Below are 27,367 nucleotides of genomic sequence, written 5' to 3'. Positions count from 1 at the left end.
GCCCCTGCGCCCCCTCCCCAATCCGTTAAAAGCCAAATAAAAAAACAAACAAAAAGAAAGGGTTTTAATCAGAAAAGGCATCTTTTTAATTCGTATAATTTATTAGAAGCTTCTTAGGAACTATATTTAAGCCAAATATCTACATAAGTTACAACAGAAAAAGAGACGGAGGCTGCGAGTACCAAACTGTCAGATAATATGCACAGGTTTGTCAATGCCCTTTAAAAAAAGTCAGGGGCCGGGGACCGGGACTGGGTTTCTTTTTACAATATAATGTACAGATTACTAAAAACTAGGCATTTAGTCCAACTTTTGACAGCATTTTACAGCTACATGTTCACATCAAACCTAAAACAATTTCTGAGGGGCCAGCCTGGACGGAACCTATGGGGCCAGAGGGCGCCGGGGAGGGGGCACTTCCTTTGTGACCGGTACAAGTGGGTTATGGAGAAGAATCTTTCCCCTCTCCAGCTCCTGTCCTCCCTTCTGGGGGGAAAAAATATCCTGGTATTTACAAGCAAGTCCGCTTTGCTGGCAGAGTGCATCCAGAGGGAAGTTTTCCGTCTTTAGAGTTCAGGGCCGTGGTAGTACAGAGCAGGCTCCGAAACTGTGTCAGGACCAAGCTTGGGAACCGATTTGAACCACCAGAAAGACACCCCGTGTTTGTTCTGTGTCCCTCTCTGTTTAAAGAATCCATAAGGGGTTGTATTTGCTTGGTTGTTTCTATTTTTTTAAATGTTAAAAATAATCCACAAGTTTTAGGTAGAAAAGAGAAAAGGAAGAAGGGAGGGTGGAGGAAGAAAGAAAGAGTGAGAGAGGAGAAGGAGGAAGACGAGGAGGAGACGAAGGCGAGGATGATGAGGAAGAAAATTAAGGAGAAGGAGGAGAAGAAAAGGAGGAGGAGGAGGAGGAGGAGGAGGAGGGGGAAGAAGAAGAAGAAGAAGAAGAAGAAGAAGAAGAAGAAGAAGAAGAAGAAGAAGAAGAAGAAGAAGAAGAAGAAGAAGAAGAAGAAGAAGAAGAAGAAGAAGGCGTCCAGCAGTTCGGTCTTTGTGTACTTTTTCCTTGGTCTAAACACAAACAGGTTCTTAAGAAAAGTCGAAGCGCGTGGAGCAGCGGGCGAATGGTGGTCTTTGCGGGCGGGCAGAGGCGAAAGCGGTGAGGCCGCGCGGGGCTCTGGCCGGGTCCCACGTCTCACCAGGTCCGACCGTAAAGCAAGGTAGAGCAGGACATGGCGCCATAGTCCGAGCCCGAGGAGTTCAGATGGGATAGGCTGGAGACCTGGCCCTGCAGCGCTGCCGGGCTTGCTGCGTGGTGCGCCAGGTCCGGGGACTGGCCCGCGCTGCCCGGCTGGTGGCCTGGGTGCGCGCCTAGCCCCGCGCCACCGCTGCCCACCGAGATGGCCGCGGCAGCCGCCTGCGCCGCCTGCGCCTGCTGCTGAGCTTGCTGCTGCGCGTGGCCTTGGAGGCTGGCGGCGCCCGGCGCCTGGGCGCCCGCCTGGCACGGTTTGCCGTCTTTCACCAGGACCGGCACGGCCACCCGGCGCGGCGACTGCTGCTGAGCTTGCTGCTGCTGTGGGCATCCGGCGCCCCCGCCGCCGCCGCCTCCTCCGCCGCCGCCGCTGTCCTGCTGCAGTTGCTGCTGCGCCGCCTTGTCCTTGGCCTGGCGCTTCATCTTGTAGCGATGGTTCTGGAACCAGATCTTGACCTGCGTGGGCGTCAGGTGGATCATGCTGGCCAGGTGCTCGCGCTCGGGCGCCGACAGGTACTTCTGTTGCTTGAAGCGTCGCTCGAGCTCGTACACCTGCGCCTGGGAGAAGAGCACCCGGCGCTTCCGGCGGGGCGCACTAGGCAGCGGGGCCATGTTCTTGCTCACGTCCCCCAGCGAGCCCAGGCCGCCCATGCCGCTCATATTCATGCCGCTCGCCGGGCCCATGAAGCGGGAGACTGTAAGCGACAAACGCACAGCGTCGGCTGGGGCCGGGGCCGGGCCAACCCTGCTTTCCTGGCCCTTGGCCCGTCGGCCCCAACCTTCGACGGCATCCTCCTCACCTAGGCCGCCCAGCGCTCCTTCCCGAGGGAGGCCCAGCTAGCTGGGGAGTGGCTAGTGCCTTCCCCGGGCCGTGCCGTCGAGGCGCTTGGGGTTTCAAGCCTAGCTACCCTTCATCGGTGTCAGCGTCTCTTTAGAATCAGAATGTACAGTAGGGGAAAACAGGGCGCTTCTGTTCGTTTCGTGCCCAAGCCGGGTGGGAAGCCCGGGGTGGGGGTGGGGGGTGCAGAGAGCTAGGTCGTACGGTAGACCCCCAACTGCAGAGAGTTAGCAAAAGGGACTTGTCACTTTCGAAAAGCCCCAGCTTCCAGGCTCTCGGCCTCTTGCCTTCTCTTTCGCGGGCTCGAGGTGAGGACACCTGCTCGGCCCATTTAGAGCCTCCTCCAGAGCCATGCGCCCTTCCAACCCGCCCAGAGACTTCTAGAAAGCTAGGCAGCCCGGCTGGGCGCTGGGATGCGTCCCAGCAGGGCGGCCTCTCTCCTGGCCAGGCCTGGCTTCCTCCAGCTCGGCTGGCCCGAGAGCCCTCAGCTCAGGGTGGGCCTCCCTAGGCACCCTGAAAGTCTTTCGCGCCAAGCCAACAGTTGGCGCCTGCGGTTGCTGGGTGCCAGCACCTGTCTGCCGGACCCCATCTCTACCAAGTGCCTCTTTTGAACCCCTAGCCCAGCGTGGGGGGAAGAAGGTCCAGCGCCCGCACCCCACACCTAGACGATGCTGCCCGGCTGCCCACCCCAACGCCTAGCATAACCGGCCAGCGCCGCGCCTCCGGTGCTCAGCCCGCGGCCCCGCGGCGGGGCGGCCTCACTTACTGGCGGGGAAGCGCGGGTCTGGGTTGGCGCCGTACCATCCGGGGCCCGAAGCGCTGTTCCGCATGGTGTCCTGGTAAGGCGGCAGCTCGCTCATGTTGCCCAGGTTGCCGTTGCAGTAGCCCCCCACGGCGGAGTGCGAAAGCTGGGGCACCCCCGCCGCCGTCATGTGGTAGGCGGCGGTGACGGCGCCGTGGTGCCCCACGGCGTGCTGTTGCATGGCCGCGGCCGGCGGGGCCGCCTGGCCCTGTCTGTACGCTGCTAGCGGAGCCCCGAGGCCGCCGCCCTCCATGCCCACTTTCTTGTAGCTTTCCTCCAGGGGACTCAAGATGTCAGACACTGAGAACGGAGTCGTGTGCTTTGGACTCATCGACATGATTCGGCGTCGGCTGGAGGAGGAAGGAAGAGGAGGAAAAAAAAAGGGAGAGGGGGGAAGGCGAAGCCTCGCTACTTTTTTTTTTCTCCCTTTGCCAAATATTCTGGTGTTACCTTAACGCCGATCTTGTTGGATGTACACGTAACGGAGTGGACCGAGTCCGCCTTAATTGGCTTGAGTGGAGGCTCGGGGGCTGCCTCGCGTTTGTTTTAGCCCGGCGCCAGGTTTTAGGCAGCCACCAGAGGCGGGGCATAAGCGCTAAAGCAACAAGACAATAGAAGCCTACATCTTGCCCGAGATAATTAGCTTACATGCTGATGACAAGGTAAACACCTTTAAGCTTCACTTGTCAGGATTTTTACGTCTCAAAGAGAGAAAGGAGAGAGAGAGAGAGAGAGAGAGAGAGAGAGAGAGAGAGAGAGAGAGAGACCCAAAGCATTACTTCCCCCCTCCCTTGGACACCCCCACCCCCATTTTTGTGGGGTGCCTGTGGCGCACGAGGAAAAGGCGGGGGAGGGAAAGGAGGAGGGAGCCGAGAGCGGGAGGGCCAGAGGTGGGGTAGAGAGTAACCTAAGGGGAGGGATGGAAAAGGAGGAAGGAAGGTGAATGCTGCTTTGCAACCAACTTGGGGAGTTACCAAGTGGAACCGCGGTCGGATTCGGTCGGGGGTTCCGGGGTCGGGGGCTGGTCTTTGGGGAGAGGGAGCTGAGGTACAGGGAGCGGGGTTTCACCTGAGCCTGCCGGGGCTGCTCCTCCCTCCCGCTGCGGCCTCCCAGCCCCGCGCCTTCCCACCGCCTCCGGACCACATCGGGCTTCGCGGCGGGCGCTGAGCCCCAGTCACCACCAAAAGAGTGTGCGAGTCTGGGGGGGGGGGGATGAACCCCGGGGCTGCACTGTTGGTCTGTGTGTCTGTCAGTCTGTCTGCCTCTTCTGCCGCCGCCAGAGGGACACCTCTGCTCCCCGCCCCCTTTCCCCTTCCCCGAGAGAATCCCAGCGGGCGGAGGGGGTGCTGAGTAAGGGAACGACTGCCTCCGGGAGGCTGTCACCGATCCCCGCGCCACCCCACCCCCCCAAGCTCCTGGCTCCCTAGCGGACCAGCCCCCCAGCCCACCCCACCCCACCGTTCCCTTTCTCCACCCCCTCTGCCGGCCCAGGCAAGAACACCGGCCGGCCTTCTGTGCTAGGAGGACAAGGGTGCGGGGATTAGCGTTGAGAGTCCACCACTGAAGCTGTCCCATCTCCAACAAACCTGGTGCCCCTGACCCTTGCCCATGGCCTGGATGATGCTCCGGCTTCTGAAGCTGGCGCTGACTTTCCGAGGACATCACAGTCCCAGTACCCCAGCCCCGATCCCCGCTGCTTTCCCTGCGGGTGCTTCAGGGAGAGCCGGGCCAGGGAGCCGCGTGAGCGCCCGCGGGTCCGTTGCCGAGTGGAACTGAGTCTGAACCACCCCGGTGGAACTCGCTGTCCGGGAGGAGGCGAATATCTCGACGGCCGCAACCCAGCGGGCGGGAGGCTGGGCTGAGGCTCGCCTCCTCCCGGAGCTCGGCCATGCAAAAGTGCACTCGCTTCCCCGGGAATAACCAAATATCTTTGTCTAAAGTGGCGGCGTAAATGGCCGGTCGCTTTGTGGCCACGCTGGATATTAGTAGATGAGGATCACTCTGCTTCAATTGGGCGCCTCTCATCCGGCTAGGAAGAAACTGCTTAGGAGGAAGTGGGTTTCCTGTCTGAGCGTTCCCAGGCTTCAAGTGTGAGCCCCGCGCCTTGAGGGTCCTTGGGCGCCTGGCAAGGGGGAGCTGTGGGCTGTGCTCCCTAGCGGAGCCGGGGGCGTCAGCCTCGTGGCTGTTACCAGGCCGGGATCGAGCAGCTGAGTGGGCTACCCAGCCAAGCCCTGCATGACACGGATTTGGAAACCACCTCCGATTTTCTCCTTGGAAATTAAGCGTTTTCGTTGTTGTTTGTTTTTGTTTTTGCTTTGCTTGTCTGCGGTTTGAGATTCCTTGGCGCGCTAGAGGCTTGGGAGGGCGGAGCGCTTCCTGGCCCGGCAGGTGCCTCCTAGACACTTCGGCGGCCAGTCAAGGAGGCTTCTTGATTTTGGTTTTTGTTTTCACGTTTTCTTTCCCCTCCTTGTAGTGAGGGAGCTCCCGATAATGAACAAGCAGTTTTGAACTACTTAATTCAGCGTAGGCTCCTTTCCATTAATAGCAATTATAGTATGGAAAGTTGTTTTATTTGCTTTTTAAGATCTCAACCCTCTCCTTGAAGAGTGCTCTCTACTCCCTCAACACAAAGCCAACGACTCTACTAACATTAGCTTTCCTTGCCACCTACCTCCGTCGTGAAGGCGCTGAGCACCCGCGGGCCTCCGATCTGGGCCTGCATTTTCCTGCGGGGGCCCCCACGGTGGCTTTGGAGCAGGCAGCCCTGACTTTAAGCGGGCAGGTGCTCTGTGTCTTGTGTAGCTAAACACAAGTGGAAAGCAGAGCGCTCTCCTTTCTCAGGGACTTCTCTGGGGGGCGCTCTCAAGATGAGCTCAGACCCCATCGACCGCTCTTTGGTCTAAGGTGTCTACAGTGCAGGGAGGGGAAGCCGCGGCCGGATCAAGTGAGCCTCGGGAAGAGCAGGCAGAGGCGAAGGCAGACCTGGTCTGAAGGCATGACCCAGACCTGCCAGTGTTAGGAAAGGGGACCTCGTAGGAAGAAATGGGTCGTCCGTCTCCCTTTATCTCCGATATTTTGTAATTGTTGGTAGTCATAAGAAACAGCAGGTGTAGTGTCGCCCGTCTCCCTACGTTCCAATGCCACTTACAGAAGCTCATTCTCAGAAGGGCTTTTGGGAGAGTTAGGCAAAACCAGGCTCATCAAAAACACGGCCAAAGCTTTGAGGGGCAAAAAAAAATTAAGCTCACCGCCAACGTCGATATTTCAGTTTCTGTAGGTATTATCAAATCTCTTGCCTCTTTAGGGGCCTGCCAGATTGGAGTGAAAGGTTTGTTCTGTTCTCCACGGCTTCTAATTCACACAGCCTGGGCCTTCAGTAACACCAGCAGGTGGCCAGTGTGAACAAGCATGATTTTTATCTCTACTGTAACTGGTGACCCCATTCCCAATATACAGCTCGAGGTGAGGGTACTGAGCTCCAGTTGGGGCTGGAGGGGTGAAGATGTCTGGCAACCTCTCAGGCTTTACCCCTGGGGGGGGGAGGGCAACTGGCTTGAGCTCCAGCCTTCTCACAGGCTTGCATCAGCATCACCAGCTCCTAGTTAGCCCTGGGGTGGGGGGTGTCTCTGCAGCATCCTGTGGCCCAAACTGCACGTTCCTGCCCCTTCGCAAACACCCACCACTCTGCGTTATTTTCCATAAAAGCACTGCCGCCCGATAAGAGTAAAACTGAATACTCAAGAGCCTCGTGGAAAAAAGCCCCGTGTATTTATTTCTGAGCTCTTCCATGCAAAGGCCTTGGGAGTCTCTCCCCAGGTCCCAACATTTCTTTCTGACTAAAAAGCATGCTGCCTCTCTGTTTCAACTTGAATAGGGCCCACGCGGGTTAAATCAGAGATTATTTTTCTCTCCTGTAGCCGCGGATTAGCATTCGCAAATCCAGTCCACTCTCAGGGCTGCGGGTCCTCCTTGGCGCTGCAGCTGACTTGCCCTCGGTGGACTGAGCCCAGTGACCCTTAGGACATAGCCCAGCCCTCACGAAGCTTTCCCTGGTTCAGCCCCAAGGGGCCACTTTAATCTCACTGGTTAGAAATGAAAGAGCAGCGGAGGCTTGAGCCCAGGCCCAGCCCTAAACGAGCAGGAGAGCCACAGTCTACGCAGCACGGGGTGGCAGACTTTGAAAGACCGGAGTGCTCACTGGGGAAAGCTATGTAAAATTCCCAATTCCTGGAGCTTGGCAAGGTAGGATATTAGGGAGAGGATTCCCAAACCAGAACCGTTGACATCTACCCTTCAGTTTGCTTGTTTCTAGCTCTCAGGAATCCCTTTGCATCTCCCTCAGGCACTAAGTGTGTTCCTTTTAATGTTACACAGTTCCAAGTCTTATTGCAACTCATGATTCATTTAACAACTACTCATTGAGCTCCTGCTGTATTGGATACTGGGTGGGCTAGGTCTGAATATTCAGCCTCCCATGGTCTAGATACAGCTCTTTCCCCAGGCACATCCATATTAGCACTAACTCATTCCAGGAATGTACAGTCACTTTGTAACAAACGCTGAGAAGGAGGGGGTCCCAGTGAAGTTCTGTGTTCCAGTTTAGTTAGCGTTTTCCTCATCTTTCAGTGCTATCAGGTGGGTCAGAAGGAGCCCTTGAGGACAGCTCAGAAGCCTTGGGGTTGGAGACCTGGCCCTACCACTCCCCCCTCCATCTCAGGTCCCACCACGCCCTGGAGCAAATCCCTTCACACACACACACACACACACACACACACACACACACACACACACACACAGAGAGAGAGAGAGAGAGAGAGAGAGAGAGAGAGAGAGCAGAAGCCTGCCTCATATAACTTTCTACTTTGCTGTGTCAGCAACTTAGATAATCCATGATGAGATGCTGAGACAGAGTTTGACCATCTTTAAAGTCCTTAAGCACACGGGGATTATTTTGATTTAGTAGTTTGAACTTAAAGGAATTTGGGGATAAGACTCTTGGGGACTAAGCCTCTGATGCTGTGTAAGAAGACACAACATCTAATATTCCGATGCCCACCTCAAGTGTAGGTAGGATCTCTGCTGTGCTGTGCTGAGCTGACCTGGGCTCAAGAGGACTTGAAGGGCCTGGGGAGATGTCTTAGAGATTAAGAGCACTTGCAGAGGACCTGGGTTCTGTTGCCAGCACTCACATTATGGCTCATAACCTTCTATAATTCTAGTTCCAAGGGATCTGATGTCTTTTTCCGGCCTCTGCGGGCAGCAGGTATGCACTTAGTGCACATATATACACACATGATTTTTTTTTTTTTTTTAAGAGTTCGGTGGAGGCATCCGGGCCCAGGAACAACAAAGGTAGAGGTAGGGGGTTACTGAGATCCAAGGTTCTCCTCCCAAACATGACGTCTGTCATCTGGTCTCTGAAAAGTGAACCAGGATCTATCCTCTCGCCTACGCGTTCTAGTCTTGAAAGCTTCGTTGGGGTCCTCACTAGGCAAGGTGATCATCAGGACAGCTTTGGGGTATTCCAAAGAAAAGATGCCGCCACTGCTCAGCTTGACTTTCTAGAACCTTTGAGAGAATTTTCTTAAGCCGTGGTTTATGGGGATAGAGTGCGGGAGGTGCTGCACCTCCCTCTCTGCTATGGGAAGGAAGATGCTCTTGTGAAGACTAGATTCTGCTAGAGGAGCCCCCCAGCCTTGGATGAGGGAAGGGCCGGCTCTTCTTTCTCTTACCTGGGGCCGAACCCTCTTAAGGGGTTATAGTCTTGAAATCTTAGCCCCAAGTTGTAACCAAAACCCTTGCTCTCTCTCCAAAATTCCAGGGACGCCCCCTGGCGGGATCCGGTTTGAGGCAGGGGTCAGTTACAAAGCGTAGAGAGGTGGGAACCCAGCGCTAAATCGTCCTTTGAAAAGAGGGGAAACAGGATGTAGCAGACAGGTTGCTCACGTGATGCAACAAGCCCACAGCTCCAGGCACACACTGAGCATGCTAGAGCTGGCCTCGTCTTTTTACTCAGTTTCTTCTCCAAAAGAGTGGACAGTGGGGACTGGGAACATCAGCCAGCGAGCGCTGCTCTAAAGAATGTTTTAGAGGCAGCGAATGCTGCTAAGGTCCTCAGGAGGGCGCAGTTGCTTTGCCCCAGGACCTGGGCACCTTCATTTAGCTTTGTGTTATATATTATATTTCTTATTATTTGGTGCTGGGGTTGGAACTCGGGACCTTGTGCATGCCAAGAGAGTGCCTTGCACCTGAGCTACATTTCCAGCACCTCTCATTCAGCTTTAGGCGATTGGATCTCTTCCTTTCTGCCCTCTATCGCCTGTCAAATTTTGTTGCCTATAGTATGGTTGCATTATATCCTGTGAAGTTGTTACAGCGCGTTCCCCTTTTCCAGGGTCTTTCTCTTCTACGATCTTTCCCTTTTCTTTCCTCGCCCCTCTTCTCCAACCCTTGTCTCAAGGAAAAAATTCTGACGGCTAAGGTACTGCCGCGGGCCAGTTTTTATAATCTCCGCCTGACAGTATTCCTCTCCGCTCGCAGCCCGAGGCGATCCGCAGTACCCTCTACTGGTCACCAGCGGAATTGCGTCTCTACAGCGTCCTTCGAAAGCTCTGCTACTAACTGGATCTTGGAAAGAAAACCCGGTTAAGTTGAAAGAGACCTGTAGTGGTTAACCTGCCAGGCATTCTCTCATCTTAACTATTTATCATATTACTTACTCGTTCATATGTCAGTATTTTCATAGATCTATTCAAAGCTACTGCAAAATAGTTTTATGATTGACTTAGAATTTCCAAGGCATCTACTTGAAAGGGCCCTTGTGTAAATTAGCACCGCAGAAGCCACGGCAATATCTGAACTCCTCATCTAATTAGGCTTTAACTTGTAATTGTTCCAGGAATTTGCTCTTCAAGTCAGAGCGCAAGTGGACATGCATTTGGTGGTGAAGTGGTTTTTCTTTTCTGCACTTCCGAAGTCTGGAGAAATGAGAGGTACTTGCTGGGTGGCCTAATGCTAGGAGCTTTGCTCTGTGTCCAAGCAGTAATAGAAAGGCTTCCAAAGTTCTGGGAAGTTCTTCCAAAGTTCTCCCAGGCTTTCTGAAACTATCTTCACTTAAGACCCAAGACCACCTGGCCGGGGGTGGTACCGCTCACAGACATGTCTGAAGGCGAATCCCATGGACTAATTGATTCAGTTAAGGAAATCTCAAGGCAGTGTATCATGCAGGCTGGAGCCCAGTTATTACTGCTTGTGCTTAGGCAGTTAACACTGAAAATCAGGGCAAGAAGTAACCCAGAAATATATGAAAAATGGGCAGCTGGCCTAGGACAGAGTAGAGAACATGAGAGTGATGGTTAAAGAATCAGGGAAAAGCTGCATATTTTTACACTGGGACAACAATAAAGCTTTTTTAGGGGGCAGACCCACCAAGTGATGTTTCTAGGGTATAAAAATGCAAAGCCACTGGAGAAACTTTCATTTGAGAGAGAGAGAGAGAGAGAGAGAGAGAGAGAGAGAGAGAGAGAGAGAGAGAAGAGAGAGAGAGAGAGAGAGAATTCTGGGGTGCTGTGCTGGAAAAGGCCTCTCTCCAGGGATGTCTCCCTAGTTTGAACCACAGGTGAAGGCATCAAAGGACATTGAAGCCATGACAAAAGGGCCCCTGGTTACTTTCTCAAGCTGGTAACAGAACTTAACACCATCCATGCAGTGTTGGCTTTGCAAGCATGGTGATTACAAGGGCCCAAGACCACAGAGGTTGGCCAGGTTCCAAGGGAAAAAAAGCTGATGAGGCCAGATAATGTGTGCAGAGAGCTCCAGGGCATGGAGTTGGGAGTGATGCCTATGTCATGACGGAGACTCCGTGTCCGAAAAGCCAGGGTTGTGACCATCTATCAAGGAAGCTGGGGGCACTGGGAGAGCTGGGAGAGCTGTCCACAAAGGGGTTGCATGCAGGCTGTAAATGACAAGGCCTATGGGTGGGCTGCCCGACCCCACTGGAACATGCATGATGCTACTAGCCCATATCGTAGATGCTGGACATCAGGCTCTCGGTTGTTTGCTCTGCCGGGGTTCAGCTTTGCTTTGCCTTGGTTCTTTCTTCTTATGCCCGCATTTCTGCCTTTTAGGAGGATATGTTTATTTTGTGCCACTGTATATTGAAAGTATGTAACTTAATGTTTTGCAGGGGCTCACAACTAAGGATTTACCTTGAAAAGCTCAGTAGAGACTTTGGCCTTTTGAAGTTACCACTCCATCATAGCTCCTTCCTCCTGTCTCTTGACATTTCTTCTCAGAGCCCATTGCTGGACTCCTGTCGTGTGTATGTATCCCTGTGGCTGATAAATCATCACCTATTGCTGAAAGTTCTGAAATTCGTATTTCCAGCCACCCTCTCTTGTAACATGAATCTTCAAAGGTCTTACTAAATAAAAAACCTGGAGCCAGATATTGGGGTTAAAACCTGAGAGCTCAGAGGATTAGGAAAAGCCACAGCTAACCTCACCTCACCAACTCCGCAGCTTCCAAAGAGACCTACTTCCTGTATACAAATGCCTATATGCCTTTCTGTTCTGCCAACTCATTTCCTCTCCACCCAGCTACATCACTTCCTCTTCCAGCCCAGCTCTGTCACTTCCTGTCTGACTGTACAGATCTCCAGACCTTTAGGGTTAACTAGTGTTGGAATTTAAGGCGTGTGCCACCACACCTGGCTCTGTTCCCAATGTGGCCTTGAACTCACAGAGATCCAGACAGATCTCTGCCTTCGGAGTGATAGGATTAAAGGTGTGTGATACCATTGCTTGACCTCTGTTCACTATAGTGGCTGGCTTTTTCCTCTGGTCCTCAGATAAACTTTATTGGGGGACACGGATAAAATATTACCACACTCTCTCTCATGCTCCAAAATTTCCTTCTAGTCTGTTTCTTCTTGTACTTGTACATGCCCATTATGCTCGACATGTTCCAATGTAAACTTATGAAGGCTGTCTCGTGATTGGTTTTTTGTTTGTTTGTTTGCTTCTGCTCTTGATGTAGTAACACCGTGAACACATCCATACAATCTTTGCCCCCACCACCTGACCCCTCCTACACACTTTCCTGATCGTCCATTTGGGCTACAGTAACTAAAGGTCAAATTGGGTGACTTCCACAACAGAAATGTTCTTTAGAGATTTATTTATTTATTTTTAGAGATTTATTTATTTATTTATTTTTATGGTATGTGTCTGAGGGTTTTGCATGCATGTCTGTTTGTGCACCACATGCGTGCAGTGGCCAAGGAAGAAGATGTCAGATCCTCTAGCACTGGAGTCGCATATGCTTAGTCATGGGTTGTCACATGGGTGCCGGGATCCTAACTGGGGTCCTCTATAGCAGCAGCCAGTGCCCTCACCGGGTATGACATCTCTCTCGCCCTCAGAATTTCATTTTTTTTTTATTTTAAATTTTCTGGAGGGTAGAAAAAACGAAGGTTCAGCAGGATTTGTTTTCTGTTGAGGACTCCCTGGGTGTAGATGGCCACCTTCTCCACAGTGAAGAAAGATAATCATATCTTAACTTCTTAACATAATCAGATTTTTTTAAAGGTTTATTTATCTTTATTTTATGGGTGTTTTGTCTGTATGAAAGTCTGTGCATCAAACGCCTGCACTTCCTGTGGAGGACAGAAGAGGGCGTCAGATCCCCTGGAGCTGGAGTTACAAATGGTTGCCGGCCATTATATGGGTTCTGGGAGCAGAGCCCGGGTCCGCTAGTAGAGTAGCTGGTGTTCTTAGTGGGTGAGGCATGGCCATGGCTCTGAGAGACATACATTTTTGTAGGACCATGGCTTTATTTTGTTAGGGCTCCACGCTTCCGACCTGATTTCATTTTACCTCCTGCTACAATTGGAAAGCATCACTTCTAAAATCCGGACGTCATCAATCTGTTAGGGTTAAGAGATGGCACCTTTAAGAATTTATGTGACTCATGTCACTTAGTGGGAGACACTCTGTGCAGCCTTGGTGCAGGGAGGAGGGGCTTGGACCTGCCTCAATTGAATGTACCAGGCTCTGCTGACTCCCCATGGGAGACCTTGCCTTGAAGGAGGCGGGAAAGGGGAGTGGGGGGCTGGGGGGGGAATGCTGGGGGGAGGTAGGAGAGAGGACAGGGGAATCTGTGGTTGGTATGTAAAATGAATAGGAAATCTCTTAATTAAAAAAAATTAATGAAAAAAAAAGAGCTTATGTGGCTATAATGACTTCTTCCTGCTTAATGGTATTTTAGCCTCTAACAAGACAGGTTTCATGTGTCACCTGGCAGTTTACCCTTGTGGTCTTCTGCCATGTCAGCACATTGCATCCCTCTCTTCCAGAGGATGCAGCATGAAGGTCTCCGTCAGATTCTGTCAGCGTGAGCTTGGATTTTATATCTCCCTCTACAACTGCAAGAAACAATTTCTGTTGTTTTTAAAAACAACCACCTCCATGTATTCAGTCATGGTAGGACATAGATTAATGCACGCCCTAAAGATCTTATTTCTAAAATACAGGAGCATCAGGTTAGGGCTTCAGCACACACAGTTTAGTGCTATGCACCTCAGCTCAGAGCAGCGCCCTAGCCAGATAGCTCCGCCTCCTCATCTATGTCTTAGATGTCTCCTAAATCCAGGCCCCGTTCTTCATTCGCACTTCTCTCCTTTCATGGCGGTAACTATGGCCACCCGTCCCCAGTTGCCTCATCTCTAGCGCTCGTTTTAGCCTTCAGGCTTTAACTCTGTAACCCTTCCCACAGTTCAGAGTGCCACCTGTGCCCACCTGTGCCCCCAAAGGAAGCCCTCCTCTCCATCTTAGCTGTTTCCAGCCTATTCTGTAACTAAGCTAAACTGTTCACGTTTTGCTCCATGTTGTACAGCTTTATTGGAATCTACTGGATAGTGTATTAAGCTGCCTACACCTTCTGTATAAGATTTAGTGAGTTTTGATCTTTGTGTATATCTCTGAAAACATGGCCATAGGTAAGATAATGAATGTAACAACTAATACCCAGACGTTTGTATGACCCTTCATAATTCCTACACCCCGTTCTTCTGTGCATTCATCCCTATCACTGGGTGGTGACTGCTGTGCCCTTGGTCACTGTGTAGTACAGTGGGTAACTTTTTAGAATTTTCCATAAAATAAATCAAACTGACTGTTTCGTCTTTTATTCACTTATTATAATTATTGAGGCTCAGCAATAGTTTTGCATGCCAATTTTGATGCTTGAAGGGCTTTTCTTTTGATTCTTGAATACCATTCCATTTTTAATTTAAATTTTCTTTTATGTATATGAGTGTTTTGCCTGTATGTTTGTCTGTGTGCCTCGTGCATGTTAATTGCTTGCAGAGTCCAGAAGAGGGTGGCAGATGTCTTGGGACTGGAGTTTCAGATAGTTGTGAGCTGCCTTATGAATGCTGAGAACTGAACCCTGGTCCTCTGGAAGAGGATCCGGTGTTTTTAACTGTTGAGCCATTTCCCTAGTACCAGCAGTCCGTTTTAGAGATATACCAAAACATGCTTGCTCATTTCTGAGTGGACTGTAAGGTAATTCATCTGTGATGATACTTGTAACACGATTCTTAAATGGTCTTATTAATAAAAACAATCTGGAGCCAGATATTGGGGTGATAGCTGAGAGACCAGAGAGACAGAACAAGCCACAGCAACCTCACCTCACCAACTCCTCAGCTGATCTTGTTTCCTCAGACTGAAAGCCTCTGCGTCCTCACCCGAATAGCTCTCAGCTGAACTGCTGCTAAAAGACTAAGAGCCTCTAGTTCCTGGTCCTCAGACCTCATATGCCTTTCGGCTTCCTGCTATCACTTCCTGGGATTAAAGGCGTGTGTCCTTCCCAAGCAAAGACATGAGATCTCAAGTGCTGGGATTAAAGGTGTGTGCCACCATGTCTGGCTCTTTTTCCGTTGTGTCCTTGAACTCACAGAGATCCAGATGGATCTCTGCCTCCTGAGTGATAGGATTTAAGGTGTGAGTGCCACCTTTTTCTGGCCTCTAGGTCTAATCCAGTGGCTGTTCTGTTCTCTGACCCACAGATAAGTCTATTAGGGTGCACACTATATCAATGACAGATACTGCTTTTCTGTCGCTTCTGTAGAAAGTTACAACAAACTCCAAGTGTTAGAAGAACAAAATTCATCTTCTCCCAGTTCTGAGAGCCAGCAGGCTGAAATGACCGTGGCAGCAGGATCCGACTCTTCATGGGTGCTGTGGTGTTCCCCTTGCCGGTCCTTCTAGCTTCTGACATCGCTTGGCTTGTGACTTCATTTCTCCAATCTGCCTCCAGTTTTAGATCATCTCATCTATGTGTTTCTGCGCATCTCTCTTACAAAGATGCTTTTGGTGGCACCGAGAGCCCACTGGAAAATCAGGGAGATCACCTCAACTCAAGGTCCTCCCTCTTCTCTGTAAAAGTCCTTTTTCTAAATACTCTAAAGATAACATGCGTAGGTTCTGGTGATTGGCTAAGATCTTTCTTGAGGTCACAAGCGAGCCCACTAAGAAGTCTTTTCCCTGGTCATCCTCCTTTTCCTTCCTTAAGACAGACGCTCACTAAGTAGCCGAAGCTGTCCTCAAACCCAGGCTCCTCCTGCCTCCTGCTGAGTGCAGGGTTGCAGGTGTGTGTAACCCTGTGACATTTTCATCTCTTCTGTACAGGCAGCTAGGGGTACAGCTTTTCTTCTAAGCACAGAGTTCGCTGAATCCCATACATTTTTTTTTTTCAATTCTGCTATTTTAATGCAGGAATCACATGCTGTTTTTCTCTACCAATTTAAAAAAATAAATTAAGAACTTTAACCTTGAGAGATGCATGCGGGGGGATGTCTTTCTGTATGTTGTGAATGTATGTTGTTCCCATTGGTTAATAAATAAACTGCTTTGGCCTATGGCAAGGCCGCTTAGAAGCAGGCGGGAAATCCAAGGAGAGAAACAGGAAGAAGAAAGGTAGAAGTGGGAGAGACGCCAGCCTGCTGCCCAAGGAGCAACATGCCAATCGACTGGTAAAGCCATGGAACATGTGGTAAAACATAGATGAATAGAAATGGGTTAATTTAAGATATAAGAGCTAGCTAGCAAGAGGCCTCTGAGTGATTATTTTATAAGCAGCTGGGGGAACCTCAGGGCCAGGTGGGTCCAGAGAAAACATTCAACTACAGATGCATTTTTAAAATGTCTTACATCCTGTAATTCTGCACTAAAATTGATACTCAGAACACTTGGAGTGTTCGAAAGGTGCTTGAACAAATAAATGAACATATGAATGGATTAATCTGTAATCATTCATTATAGGAGAAGCTGGAGGGGAAGGAGGAGGAGGAACTGATCAAAACACATCGCATACATGTATTAATGTCTCAAACAATAAATAAAAATATATTTAAAAACCAATTACCTGGGAAAGTCTTTATATTTTAGACTTCTAATATTCCTGTTGCTACAAAACTAAAAAAAACTCTGGGACCCATTTTAATTTTTTTCCTATTTTTCCAACATAATACTTTAATTGATTACTTGGGAATTTCACGGTTTGCACCCTATCACACTCACTTCCCAGTCCTCGCAGGTTCATCTCCACACCCTTGTAACCTCTCCTGCAACAAAAGAACAAGAAGAAAGAAACAGAAACAAACAAACAAATAAACAAACAAAACAGTTCCAATTTGTGTTGCCCATATACTCACTGGCGCATGGTCAAACTCCTAGTGGGCATCCCCTTAAAGAAAACTGAGTTCTCCACCACTGACAATTCACCAGAAGCCATGAGTTGTGGAGAACTAGACTTCGGCATCCTTATCATAATTTTTAAGAGTTCTCTTCGATGGCTTTTTGTCTAGATTGTTATTTTATTGGGGATGGGGTGGGGTGGGGATAGGGGTTGTCACGGAAGCCTTCCATGTCCCTCTTCCTCAACTGTGAGTCTTGCAGTCTTCTACACCACTGCATGAGTAGCTTCCTTGCCTTTTATAGTCAGTGGAAGCATGGATCATGGACCTCCACTTGGTTTCTGGAGACAGCACAGGTCACAGACATCCAATGGTCTCTGGTGTCATGAACCTCAGCTTGGTCTCTGGTGGCAGTATAGACCACAGACATCAACAAGGACGTCTGCTGCAGCACAGCCCCCAGACACCATCGTGGCTCTCAGCAGCAGCACAGGCCAAGGACATCAACATGGCCTTAGTTGGCTGCATAGGCCACTCATATCAACATGCCCCCTATAGCTGCATGGCTCACAGACATCAACATGACTCCAGGTGGTGGCAAAACCATGGACATCCACATGGAAGAGAGAGAGAGGGGGGGGGGAGGGAAGGAGGGAGGGAGGGAGGGAGGGAGGGAGGGAGGGAGGGAGGGAAGGAAGGAAGGAAGGAAGGAAGGAAGGAAGGAAGGAAGGAAGGAAGGAAGGAAGGAAGGAAGAAAGGACGAAACATTTTCATTTTTTGAAACAGATCTAGCTGTATACACTGGCCTTGAACTTACGGTGTTTCTTTCTCAGCTTCCTGATACTGGGATCTAATTTCTCTGATCTCATTTTGATGTAAGTTATGTAATTTAGCCTCTTTAATTTTTAAACATCTGTGGGCTTTCCAGAGATGTTGTGATTATTGATCATTAGTTTGATTTTATTGTGATCAGAGTACTTATTTTTTGTCTGACTGGAATCTTTTCAAAGTTAGGGAGATTTACTCCATGTCCCAGAATATGGCCTATCTTGGTAAATGTGTCCATACATTTGAACAGCACGTTTACGCTGCTGTTGTAGAACAGAGTGTTCTATAACTGTCATTTGGGTCAACTTGCTTCATAACGTTATTCAAGACTTTCAGACACTTGCTGTAATTCTGCCCACTTGTTTCATCAGTTATTGAGATGTAGAAATCTTCAGCTATAATTGCGAGTTTCTCTGTGCTTGTAGTCCAACAGCATTTGCTTTATCTATTTTGTAGTTCTTTCATGAGTTTTATAAACATCTAGAATCACTAGGGCCTCTTGAGTTCAGGATTTTATTGCTATGTAACAATCTTGCTTTTGTCTCTGCTGGTATTCTACTTTCAGAAGTCTTTTTTAAAAAATATAAATATAGACTCCTTGTATTAGTAGAGTGGATAGCTATCTCCCTTCTTTTATTTTTAGACCATTCAGGTATAATCAGCATGGGATCTTATGAGTAGCATATATCTGAATATTTATTTTACTTATTTATTTTGTCTCCTTGATAATCTTCACCTGTATACCTGTAATTGGAATGCTTAGACTATTTTCATTTATGTGATAAGGCTTGCTGATCTGTGTGTGCAGAGAGGGAGATGCTGGGTACTTAACCTAGGGCCTTGAATGTGCTAGGCAAGGGCTCTACCACAGGGACATCCTCAGCACTAACACTCTTGGGTTTAAATCTGCCATCTTGTTGTCTGTCAGTATTCAATCTGAGACATTGTATACCTTCTCTTCTCGTTTCTTTTCACCTTCATTTAGATTGACTGTCTCCTGCAGTTCTCTGTAGCTCCTGCAAATATTCTTAGTCCAAAATGGTGGCATACACCTTTAATCCTCACACTCTGGAGAGAGACAGACAGATCTCTAAGTTTGAGGTCAGCACAGTCTACATAGTGAGACTTTGTCACACACAAAAATAAAAAACCAAAAACAATACAAGAAACAAGTAAACAAAACCGAAAGTAAAACAAAAATTCTTATGAGCAATAACTTTATTGTGCTGTTTATGTGGCTGCTTTATAATAGTCTAACTTCAAGTAATATACTACTTTATATAGTATTAGATAGTATTAGAACCACACGCTTCCATTTTTGTATGAATGCTGTCATATATCCTATTTCTTTTTTTGTTTGTTTGTTTTTGTTTTTTGTTTTTTTGAGACAGGGTTTCTCTGTGTAGCTTTGCGCCTTTCCTGGATTGCGCTCTGTAGACCAGGCTGGCCTCGAACTCACAAAGATCCACCTGTCTCTGCCTCCCGAGTGCTGGGATTAAAGGTGTGCGCCACCACTGCCTGGCCCTACTTCTAAATATAAATTCTACAACAAGTGTTTATTACCTTCATTTCACACAATAAGCTTTTTTTGTTTCTCTTTAAAAAATTTATTTTATTTTTATATTTATACAAAAATAAAGTTTTCGCCGGGCGGTGGTGGCGCACGCCTTTAATCCCAGCACTCGGGAGGCAGAGGCAGGCGGATCTCTGTGAGTTCGAGGCCAGCCTGGTCTACAAAGCGAGTTCCAGGAAAGGCGCAAAGCTACACAGAGAAACCCTGTCTCGAAAAACCAAAAAAAAAAAATAAAATAAAATAAAGTTTTCTATTTACTATGTGTATCTTTGTGTGTCTGTGTGGGGTATGTGCATGTGAGTGCAGGTTTCCATGGGCCAATAGAGGGAGCCGGCTTCCCTGAATCAGGAGTTACAAGAGGTTGTGAGTCCCTGGACATGGATACTGAGAACCAAACTGGAATCCTCAGCAAGGTCAGTAAGCACTCTTCACCACTGTGCTATCTCTCCAGCAGTTACCCCCCCCCCAGTTACCGTTCAAGGATATTTAAACACTAAAGAGTCTCTTACGTCCCACACACAGTCATTATTTCTGAATTTCCATTCCTCCCTGTAAGTCATTATTTCTATCTAGAGTTATTTTCTTTCTGTGAGAAGAATGCCTTTTAAGAATTTTTCTACATTTTTAGTTTTTAAAAAGTTTCTACATTTAAAACTTTTAGATAATGCATATTTTGTAAATACAAAACCGCATAAAATAGTTATATGGGAACTTATACAATTCATATATTATTTTATAAGTGTACATTTATAAGTCTTCATGCCCTTGATTCAATCCTGGAAATTAGTGTTACCTTAACAAAGTATACAGCTGGGAGTGACAGTGTGTGACTGTAATATCAGCACTTGGGAACCTTAGGCAGGAAGATGGCAAGTTGTAGCCAAACTTGGGCTACATGGTAAGAACCTGTATCCAAATTAAATAAATAACTCTGTGTGTGTGTGTGTGTGTGTGTGTGTGTGTGTGTGTGTGTGTGTGTGTGAGAGAGAGAGAGAGAGAGAGAGAGAGAGAGAGAGAGAGAGAGAGAGAGAGAGAGAGAGAGAGAGAGGACGCTTGGCACTTAATCTCAAGATCTGATGTTTATTAATATTTTTATTTTCCCATTGAGAATTTCAAGCATATATACAATGTATTTTGATCATATCCACCCCTGACTCTCCCCTCCAACTCCCTCTTCCCACTGGAAACATCCTCTTACAACTCTCATGTTCTCTTTTTGTTTTTGAGACACAGTATCACTCAGCAGCTATAACCAGCCTCCAACTAGGTATGTAAACTAGGTTGACCTCTAAATCATAGAGCTCTGCCAGTCTCTGCCTCCCAGGTGCTGGGATTAAAGGCATACACCACTTCTTAACAAAGTTATAATCCACTGAGTCCAATTAGTGCTGGTCATACGCACATTGGTGTGGGGCCATCTGCTAACATGGTGACCTACCTGGGGCTCACCTCTAAAGAAAACTGACTCTCCCTCATGCAGCATCCATCCACCAGCCAGCAGCTCCTTCAGTGGGGGAGGAGGAAGGTGACGGCGGTGCTAAAACATTTTGTGCAAGGCAGATGGGATGGTGATGACATCTTTTAGGTTTTGCATGTCTAAAAATGTTTTTATTTCATCTTCAGTTTTCAAAGACGTGCTCATTAGGCACAGAACTATAGGTGACAGTATAGTTTTCCTTTCAGCACTTTGAAGATGTTCCTTTGTCTTCTGGTCTCCAGAGATGTGTAAAATCAGGGAGTATTGTTAGAGGTTCACTGGAGCCTCTACAAACTCCATCTAGACTTTGATATAGAAAGTTTATTTTAATATTCTCTCTATGTCTCTGTCTCTGTCTCTCTGTCTCTCTGCCTCTTTCTCTCTCTCTCTCTCTCTCTCTCTCTCTCTCTCTCTCTCTCTCTCGTGTGTGTGTGTGTGTGTGTGTGTGTGTGTCTGTCTGTCTGTCTGTCTGTCTGTCTGTCTGTCTGTCTGTCTGTCTTTGGAAATGTGCCACTACATCTCTCTTTTTACATGGGTTCCAGAGGTCAATGTAAGATCATCGAGCTTGTACAGCAAGCATCTTTACTCACTGGACCATCTCCCCAACACCTTTGTTTTGTGTTTCAGACAGGTTCTCACGGTCTCTGCCAACCTTGAACTCTTCTGTCCCAGCCTTGTGAGTACTAAGACTACAGGCCCATGTCACCAGGCCTGACTGGAAAGTTTGTTCTTAAAGATTAAAATTGTGTGTGTGTGTGTGTGTGTGTGTGTGTGTGTGTGTGTGTGTGTGTGTGTGTGAATGCTGACCACAGAGGCCAGAAGAGGGCATTGAATCTCCTGAAACTAGAATTGTAGGCTGTTGTGAGTATCCAGATGTGGTGCAGAAATCAAACTCAGGTTCTCTGCAAAAACAGAACACGCTCTGAAGCGCTGAGCCATCTCATCACTGGCCCAATTTTCCCAGATTTTATAGATGAAACCAAGACCCAGAAAATTTATGGGGATTCATGAATATTACATAGCTAATAAGTAGCAGAGCAAGTTTTTATTCTGAACATGAATTCTAAACTACAAGAGAAGTCATAGCCTAATCAAAGAGGGGCTTCAGAAAACTCTTAGCTGGGTATGGCTTGTAATCTCAGAGGAGGAAGAAGCGGGAAGGCTGATAGCCTTAACTGGATAGGGTGACCACGTCTCAAAAACAAAACTGAACAAGCAAAGAGCAACCTCTGCCTAGTCACCATTCAGTTCTTGGAACTTCTGAGTTATTTGAGAGAGAGACAATTTGGAACCCACTTGCTACTCAGAGATTTTGTTTGCATCCCTCCCCCCTTTTCTAGTCCATTGCTAAACATTAATGTGTATAAATTACTATCAAATTATATACGCAAATTTTGTCACCATTTGAAGGAGCCAACCGGGTTCTTTTTATGTTACTGGATTTCTACCCTGAGCTTTACCACATTCAAAGCCCAGGTAGTACGGGGCAGCACGACCATTTTCACTCTGTTGTTGCGTTTCCCTGAGTTTCCCCTGACAGATGCCAGTCACTCTGGGGAAAGAGCAGTGAAGAAACAGACTGTCAGGGAAATATTGCCACCAGGCATATCGTCCTTCCTTTCAGCTTTGAAGGAGTGTGTCTAATGTACCTGAAGAGCTTAACTTCTTCTTTGGAGTAAGGACAACAACATCTCAGAAGACGGAGTTAAACACAGAGGTTTGTCTAAGACAGCGCTCTCAAGCTTCGGAGTGCTCCAGGAGCACCACCAACACTTGTTCCGAGTGCATGTTTCTGAGTGGTGCTCTGATTACAGTTATAGAAACTACATGGCATCAGGCTAGGCCCTTCTAAGATAATAGTTACATAGCCTAGGGAACACACACACACACACACACACACACACACACACACACACACACACACACACACACACACCATTACTTGAAAGCACCAGAGTGTTGTAAAAGGTAGGTGTAACATTAAGTGGGAGCATTAACTAGGTGAGAATTACCTCCACAATCTGCCCCACCGGCAGGACACTGCACAGGACAGATATGGAAGATAAGTCAAAAAACGCCCAGTACATTTATGTGAAATACCATATGGTAAAGTTGGAGGCAGAAAGACTATCTAAAATCCTAGAATAGATGAATTCAGACATTCTAAAATATATTCATCATAATGGCTGTGTTGTAATAAAAATTACTAGGGATACAAAACATTTGAAATAATTTCTAAAAAAATGTAGTTAATCAAAATATGTCTCAAGATGACCAAGGTTTGGAAATAGCAGAAAAGTACATTAAATACATGTTCTCTCTCTTTTTTTCTTCTTCCTTCTCATTCCCTCCATCTCACATATGTTTATATCCAAAGACAAAATATTTCAACAGTACTGAACAAATGGGGGAATATTATCAAGTAAATAGAACCCGTTTTAAAAATCAAATGGATATTTGGGAACTAAAGCGCTATAACATCTTATGTGGAAAAGACAAATAGATATATGAGATGAAGAGAAAATTGGAAGCAGCAGAAAAGACAACTTGAGAACAGATCAATACAAAGCATCCAAGCCGAGAAGCAGCGTGAAAAAGAAAAACAGACACACAGCTGCAGTAGCATGTGGATCGTCAGAGATATGATCAAAAGCATATGGCAGACATTCAGTTTTATGCTCTCATATTATTAGACAGCCAGAAGTGAATTTTCCACTTACAGTTTGCTTCCAGCACTCAACCAAGATTATTACTGTTGCTGGCATGCATGTCTTAAATACTACTCTTTTTTTTTTTTTTTTTGGTTTTTCGAGACAGGGTTTCTCTTGTGTAGCTTTGCGCCTTTCCTGGCACTCACTTGGTAGCCCAGGCTGGCCTCGAACTCACAGAGATCCGCCTGGCTCTGCCTCCCGAGTGCTGGGATTAAAGGCGTGCGCCACCACCGCCCGGCTTAAATACTACTCTTAAATAAAGCTATTTCTTAGCTTAAAATTCATTCTAGAACTGGGCTATGGTGGCACACATCTTTAATCCCAGCTCTTGGGAAGCAGAGGCAGGTGGATCTCTGTGAGTTCAATGCCAGTCTGGTCTACAGAGCAAGTTCTAGAGTTCCAGGATAGCTGGGGCTACACAGAGAAACCTTGTTTTTTTTTTTTTTTTTAAAAAAAACCCAAACAAAACAAAAAAGATTCATTATAACATACAAGAAATTTGATCATGATGAGGTATGGTGGTGGACAACTGTAATTGCATCACTTGGGAGGCCAGGGTAGTAGAAGTATAGAACCTAGGTTAGCTTGGGATACTTATGGGGACCCTGTCTACACACACACACACACACACACACACACACACACACACACACACACACACAGAGAGAGAGAGAGAGAGAGAGAGAGAGAGAGAGAGAGAGAGAGAGAGAGAGAGAGAGAGCCAACATCTTCACTATTGAGACTGGAGACTACTGTACAGAAGGTGAGCAAGTTCCACGAGGCATTGGCCTGACCACTGAGCATGGCCCTGGAGCTCATCTCCTGCATTAGCAAAAGGGAATACTCAACCCTTAACTGAGCTCATGGGTCCCTCCTTTGTTATTGTTAACGTGCTTGTATGCAAGGGTTAAAGTCCAAACCTTGAGACATAGTAGGGACTGAACCAGAGCTCAGGATTCAGGTCTCTATCCCATGCTGTAGTGGGAGAGACACCTATAACTGGATCACGAAACAGCAGCAGTAGTTAAGTTGACAATTCTGTAATCACAATCCAATTTATCCGACACGGTCTGTTGATCTGAAAACTTAACAGTTAGGAGATTCTTAAACTGAAATAGACTCTAAAAAAATTGTATGAAGAAGACATGACTGTGTCAGGTGAGACAGTATTTTAAATTGTTGGTATCGGTTGAAGGCTGTACTTAACTGTTGCTTAGATATCGTGCTGCAGAACCTTCTTGATTGCCTTCCCCATAGGACCCAGCCCTCCCACTACATTTAGGCTTTCCCCATGACATTTGGCACTTATTTATAGTTTCTATTTGGTCATAAGAACATAGTCTTTTATGTCCTTGAAAATTGTTATAAGAGCTCCTTTAAAGGTTTTGTTTGGTGGTTCGGATGCCTGCATTATCTTTGAGCTGTATCAGTAACTACGTTTTGTATACAGCTGTCATTTTTCTTTTTCTTCATAGTTGTGGAAATGTATCCTGGCCATTGTGAACTCCTGCTGTGGAGACTTCCTGAGTTTGCCTGTCTTTAAGAAAAGGGCCATGCAAGCCAACAGTTCTGCATCGGTACAGTTCTGCTCAACCCAGGATGGCACCTGTGAAATTTCCGCCTGCTTTTGATCATCCTCCAGGGCTTTAAAAACTGTTTGCTATTCCTCTAAAATTTTATAATTACCCTGATGTCTAGATGGGAGCTACTTCCCCTTTATAAGGAAGAGCTTGGTCTTTTTTACTTTTAATCAAGCTTTCTTGATATTTATTTACTTTTGATCTTGAATGTTCTGCTTCCTTAAATCTTCTATTACATTTTATTTGTTTGTTCATGTTTTATTTAGTGTATGTATTTATGTGTGTCTGTGAGCAGCTGTGCACTACATGTGGAGGTCTGAGGATAACTTACACGGGCCAAACTGGCTCCTTCCACCATGTGGTACTTGGGGATCATCTCAGGTCATGCGGCTAGGCAGCAAACACTTTTACCAGCCGGGCCACCCCACTGGCCCAGTTTTTCCCCTTTAATTGAGTTATTTATACCATCTATGTGTCTCTGTGTGTTTATTATATATGTGTGTGTTGTGTGTATATCACATATATGTGTGTGTTTAGGCTTTTTCCACCTTGCAGTGCAAATGACTGAACCTAGGGCTCCGTACTTGCTAATCAAATACTCTACCACTGAGTTACATCTCAGCCCTAGATCTATTTACACTAATTTCAAATTCTATCAAACTCACGTTTATCTAATATTTTCTCTTTTGTTCTTTTCTGTTTCTCTTCAGCCTTCCCTTTTTTTGCTTGAGATATTTTTAGTATGTTTTAATATTGCCATGGCCATTTCTGTCATTCCTTTTACAAACGGTATCTCTAGCATTAAAACATACATCTTTAATTTACTGCAGTTTACTTGCTTTAAAGTTTTTTTTAAATGTATATGGGTATCTTACTTGCATACAGTGCCCATGGAGGCCAGAAGAGAGCATGGGTTGCCTTGGAACAGGAGTCACAGATGTTTGTGAGCCACCATGTTGGTGTTGGAATCAAATCTGGATTCTCTGGAAGAGCAGCCAGTGCTCTTAACCACTCTCTATATAGTCCTGGCTGTCCTGGAACTCACTATGTAGACAAAGTTGGCTTCAAACTCACAGAGATCCATTTACCTCTGGAGTGTTGGTATCAAAGGTGTGCGCCACCATACCCGATCCTTATTTTCCTTTTAACTTAAGCAATATTCTTTGCCCACCATGAAATTCGAGGCTGACAATTTCTTTCTTTCTTTTTTGTTTTGGTTTTTTCGAGACAGGGTTTCTCTGTGTAGCCCTGGCTGTCCTGGAACTCACTCTGTAGACCTGGCTGGCCTTGAACTCAAAGATCTGCCTGCCTCTGCCCCCCGAGTGCTGGGTAAAGGAATGCACCTCCGCTGCCAGGCAAGAATTTCTTTTCTTTGGAAATTTAGAGATGATATTCCATTGTCTTTTGCCTTCACTATTTTTAATGAAAATTCATTTGCCATTGTTATCTTTCTTCTATTTTCAATATTTTCCTACTTGAGAAAAAATATTCAATCATGATTATTATGTCTTTTTTGTATGATTATCATTTTTGAAGCTTGTTGAATTTATTGGATATGAAGATTTATGGATATGACTTTTTTAATCAAATTTGGGGAGTTTGGGTTATTATTTATTCAAATTTTCTGTTCCTTTTCAGGTGAAATCCTAACTATAAGCTAGATAGGCTGAATTTTTTCCACAGATGATTTAGTATCTGTGCACTTTTTCTTCTTTGTCTCTGGTTTGGATAAAGTCTATTGCCATGCATTTAAGTTTAAGAATATTTTATCCCCTCTTGTTTAATTATTTCTAAAGCTCATCTACTGAATTTATGGTTTCAGATGATGGTGTGTTTATGTGTAGGTGTTGCATTTGTTGATGTTTTTCCTGTATTTTATTTCTCCATTCATTGTGTTATGTTTTCTATAAATCCCTGAGCATATTTATAACAGCTGTTTTAAAGCCTTATCTGGTATTCTTTCCATTATCTGATTTTCTTCTGATTTGGAGGTATGCTTTCCTGCTTCTTTGCATGTTTACATTATCCCCCTGAACCTATAGCAGCTAGACAAGCGCTCCACCACTGAGTTACATCCTCAGCCCACTAGTCACCTTTAAATGGGGTGCTAGTTACACCGGTGAGTGGTTACATTTTATTGGTTTCTTCATTTCATTTCATCATACAGATACGTTTCCTTCTGGTCTGCTAGATCATTTTGAAGGCTTGCATTTAATCTTGTACAACAAAGCTGTAAGTAAGCTTGTTCTGTGGCTAACTTAAACTTCACTCTGAAGGTGTGACATTTTTGCAATCTGTGCTGAATGCAACCAGGGCAACACAGGTTCTTTATTAGGCCTTGTTAGAATTCAAACATTCCCCAGCCCAGTGCAAGCTCTGGGAAGCTTTCAACCTATGAATTCATTCATTGCTTGGCTTTCCAGAATCGCATTTTTTTTCTGTGTGGCTTGTGTTCAGTCGAAGACTCAGGGGCAGCATGCACATTTTTGGAGCTCTTTTTTTATATGGCTTCCTTCTTTCCATAGTGTTCTGCTTCACACATTCTGGCTACCTCACCCTCCTCACGCCTCCTCTCTCAACTAAGCCAGACTGACGTATGCCGCTTAGAACC

At 46.8% G+C, this 27,367-nt stretch overlaps 2 protein-coding genes across 13 annotated transcripts; one reads left to right on the top strand and one right to left on the bottom strand.

Annotated features, from left to right (window-relative positions):
* Positions 1-80: 80 nt before the first annotated feature.
* Positions 81-5,699, bottom strand: Nkx2-1 (NK2 homeobox 1). Of its 4 annotated transcripts, none has more exons than XM_076550623.1 (3): positions 5,560-5,699; positions 2,853-3,238; positions 81-1,943 (listed from the first exon to the last, which is right to left on the bottom strand). In XM_076550623.1, exons 2-3 carry the CDS (start codon positions 3,223-3,225, stop codon positions 1,192-1,194), a joined length of 1,125 nt encoding a protein of 374 aa, XP_076406738.1. In that variant the 5' UTR covers positions 3,226-3,238; positions 5,560-5,699; the 3' UTR covers positions 81-1,191. The 4 variants fall into 4 exon arrangements, with proteins under 4 accessions (XP_076406738.1, XP_076406737.1, XP_076406736.1 ...); XM_076550622.1 differs by lacking the exon at positions 5,560-5,699 and adding an exon at positions 4,475-5,501; XM_076550621.1 differs by lacking the exon at positions 5,560-5,699 and adding an exon at positions 3,957-4,297.
* On the top strand, positions 3,450-26,220 carry LOC143268411 (uncharacterized). Of its 9 annotated transcripts, none has more exons than XR_013044272.1 (8): positions 3,450-3,550; positions 9,429-9,532; positions 9,787-9,880; positions 11,074-11,208; positions 19,295-19,401; positions 21,097-21,141; positions 22,090-22,182; positions 24,652-26,220. XR_013044272.1 is itself a non-coding variant. In XM_076550625.1 (6 exons), exons 3-6 carry the CDS (start codon positions 9,820-9,822, stop codon positions 24,805-24,807), a joined length of 369 nt encoding a protein of 122 aa, XP_076406740.1. In that variant the 5' UTR covers positions 3,450-3,550; positions 9,429-9,532; positions 9,787-9,819; the 3' UTR covers positions 24,808-26,220. The 9 variants fall into 9 exon arrangements, 3 of the variants coding, with proteins under 3 accessions (XP_076406740.1, XP_076406739.1, XP_076406741.1); XR_013044271.1 differs by having other exon boundaries at positions 21,093-21,141; XR_013044269.1 differs by lacking the exon at positions 22,090-22,182.
* Positions 26,221-27,367: the final 1,147 nt, after the last annotated feature.

This window comes from Peromyscus maniculatus, chromosome 14, assembly GCF_049852395.1.
Source record: "Peromyscus maniculatus bairdii isolate BWxNUB_F1_BW_parent chromosome 14, HU_Pman_BW_mat_3.1, whole genome shotgun sequence".
Taxonomy (NCBI): domain Eukaryota; kingdom Metazoa; phylum Chordata; class Mammalia; order Rodentia; family Cricetidae; genus Peromyscus; species Peromyscus maniculatus.
The sequence above is the reverse complement of the archived record's forward strand: the minus strand, read 5'-3'. Positions and strand labels throughout refer to the sequence as shown.

Excerpts from the sequence above, each read along its gene's own strand:
- Nkx2-1 (XM_042261300.2), bottom strand. The coding sequence starts at position 3,478 with ATGCCCCGCCTCTGGTGGCTGCCTAAAACCTGGCGCCGGGCTAAAACA. Across the intron at positions 3,239-3,338 it reads CCAACAAGATCGGCGTTAAG|CCGACGCCGAATCATGTCGA; the intron begins GTAACACCAGAA and ends TTCCTCCTCCAG. Across the intron at positions 1,944-2,852 it reads AGACCCGCGCTTCCCCGCCA|TCTCCCGCTTCATGGGCCCG; the intron begins GTAAGTGAGGCC and ends TGTCGCTTACAG.
- LOC143268411 (XM_076550624.1), top strand. Across the intron at positions 9,533-9,786 it reads GATCTTGGAAAGAAAACCCG|GAATTTGCTCTTCAAGTCAG; the intron begins GTTAAGTTGAAA and ends TAATTGTTCCAG. Across the intron at positions 11,209-19,294 it reads TTGCTGGACTCCTGTCGTGT|GTTTCCATGGGCCAATAGAG; the intron begins GTATGTATCCCT and ends ATGTGAGTGCAG.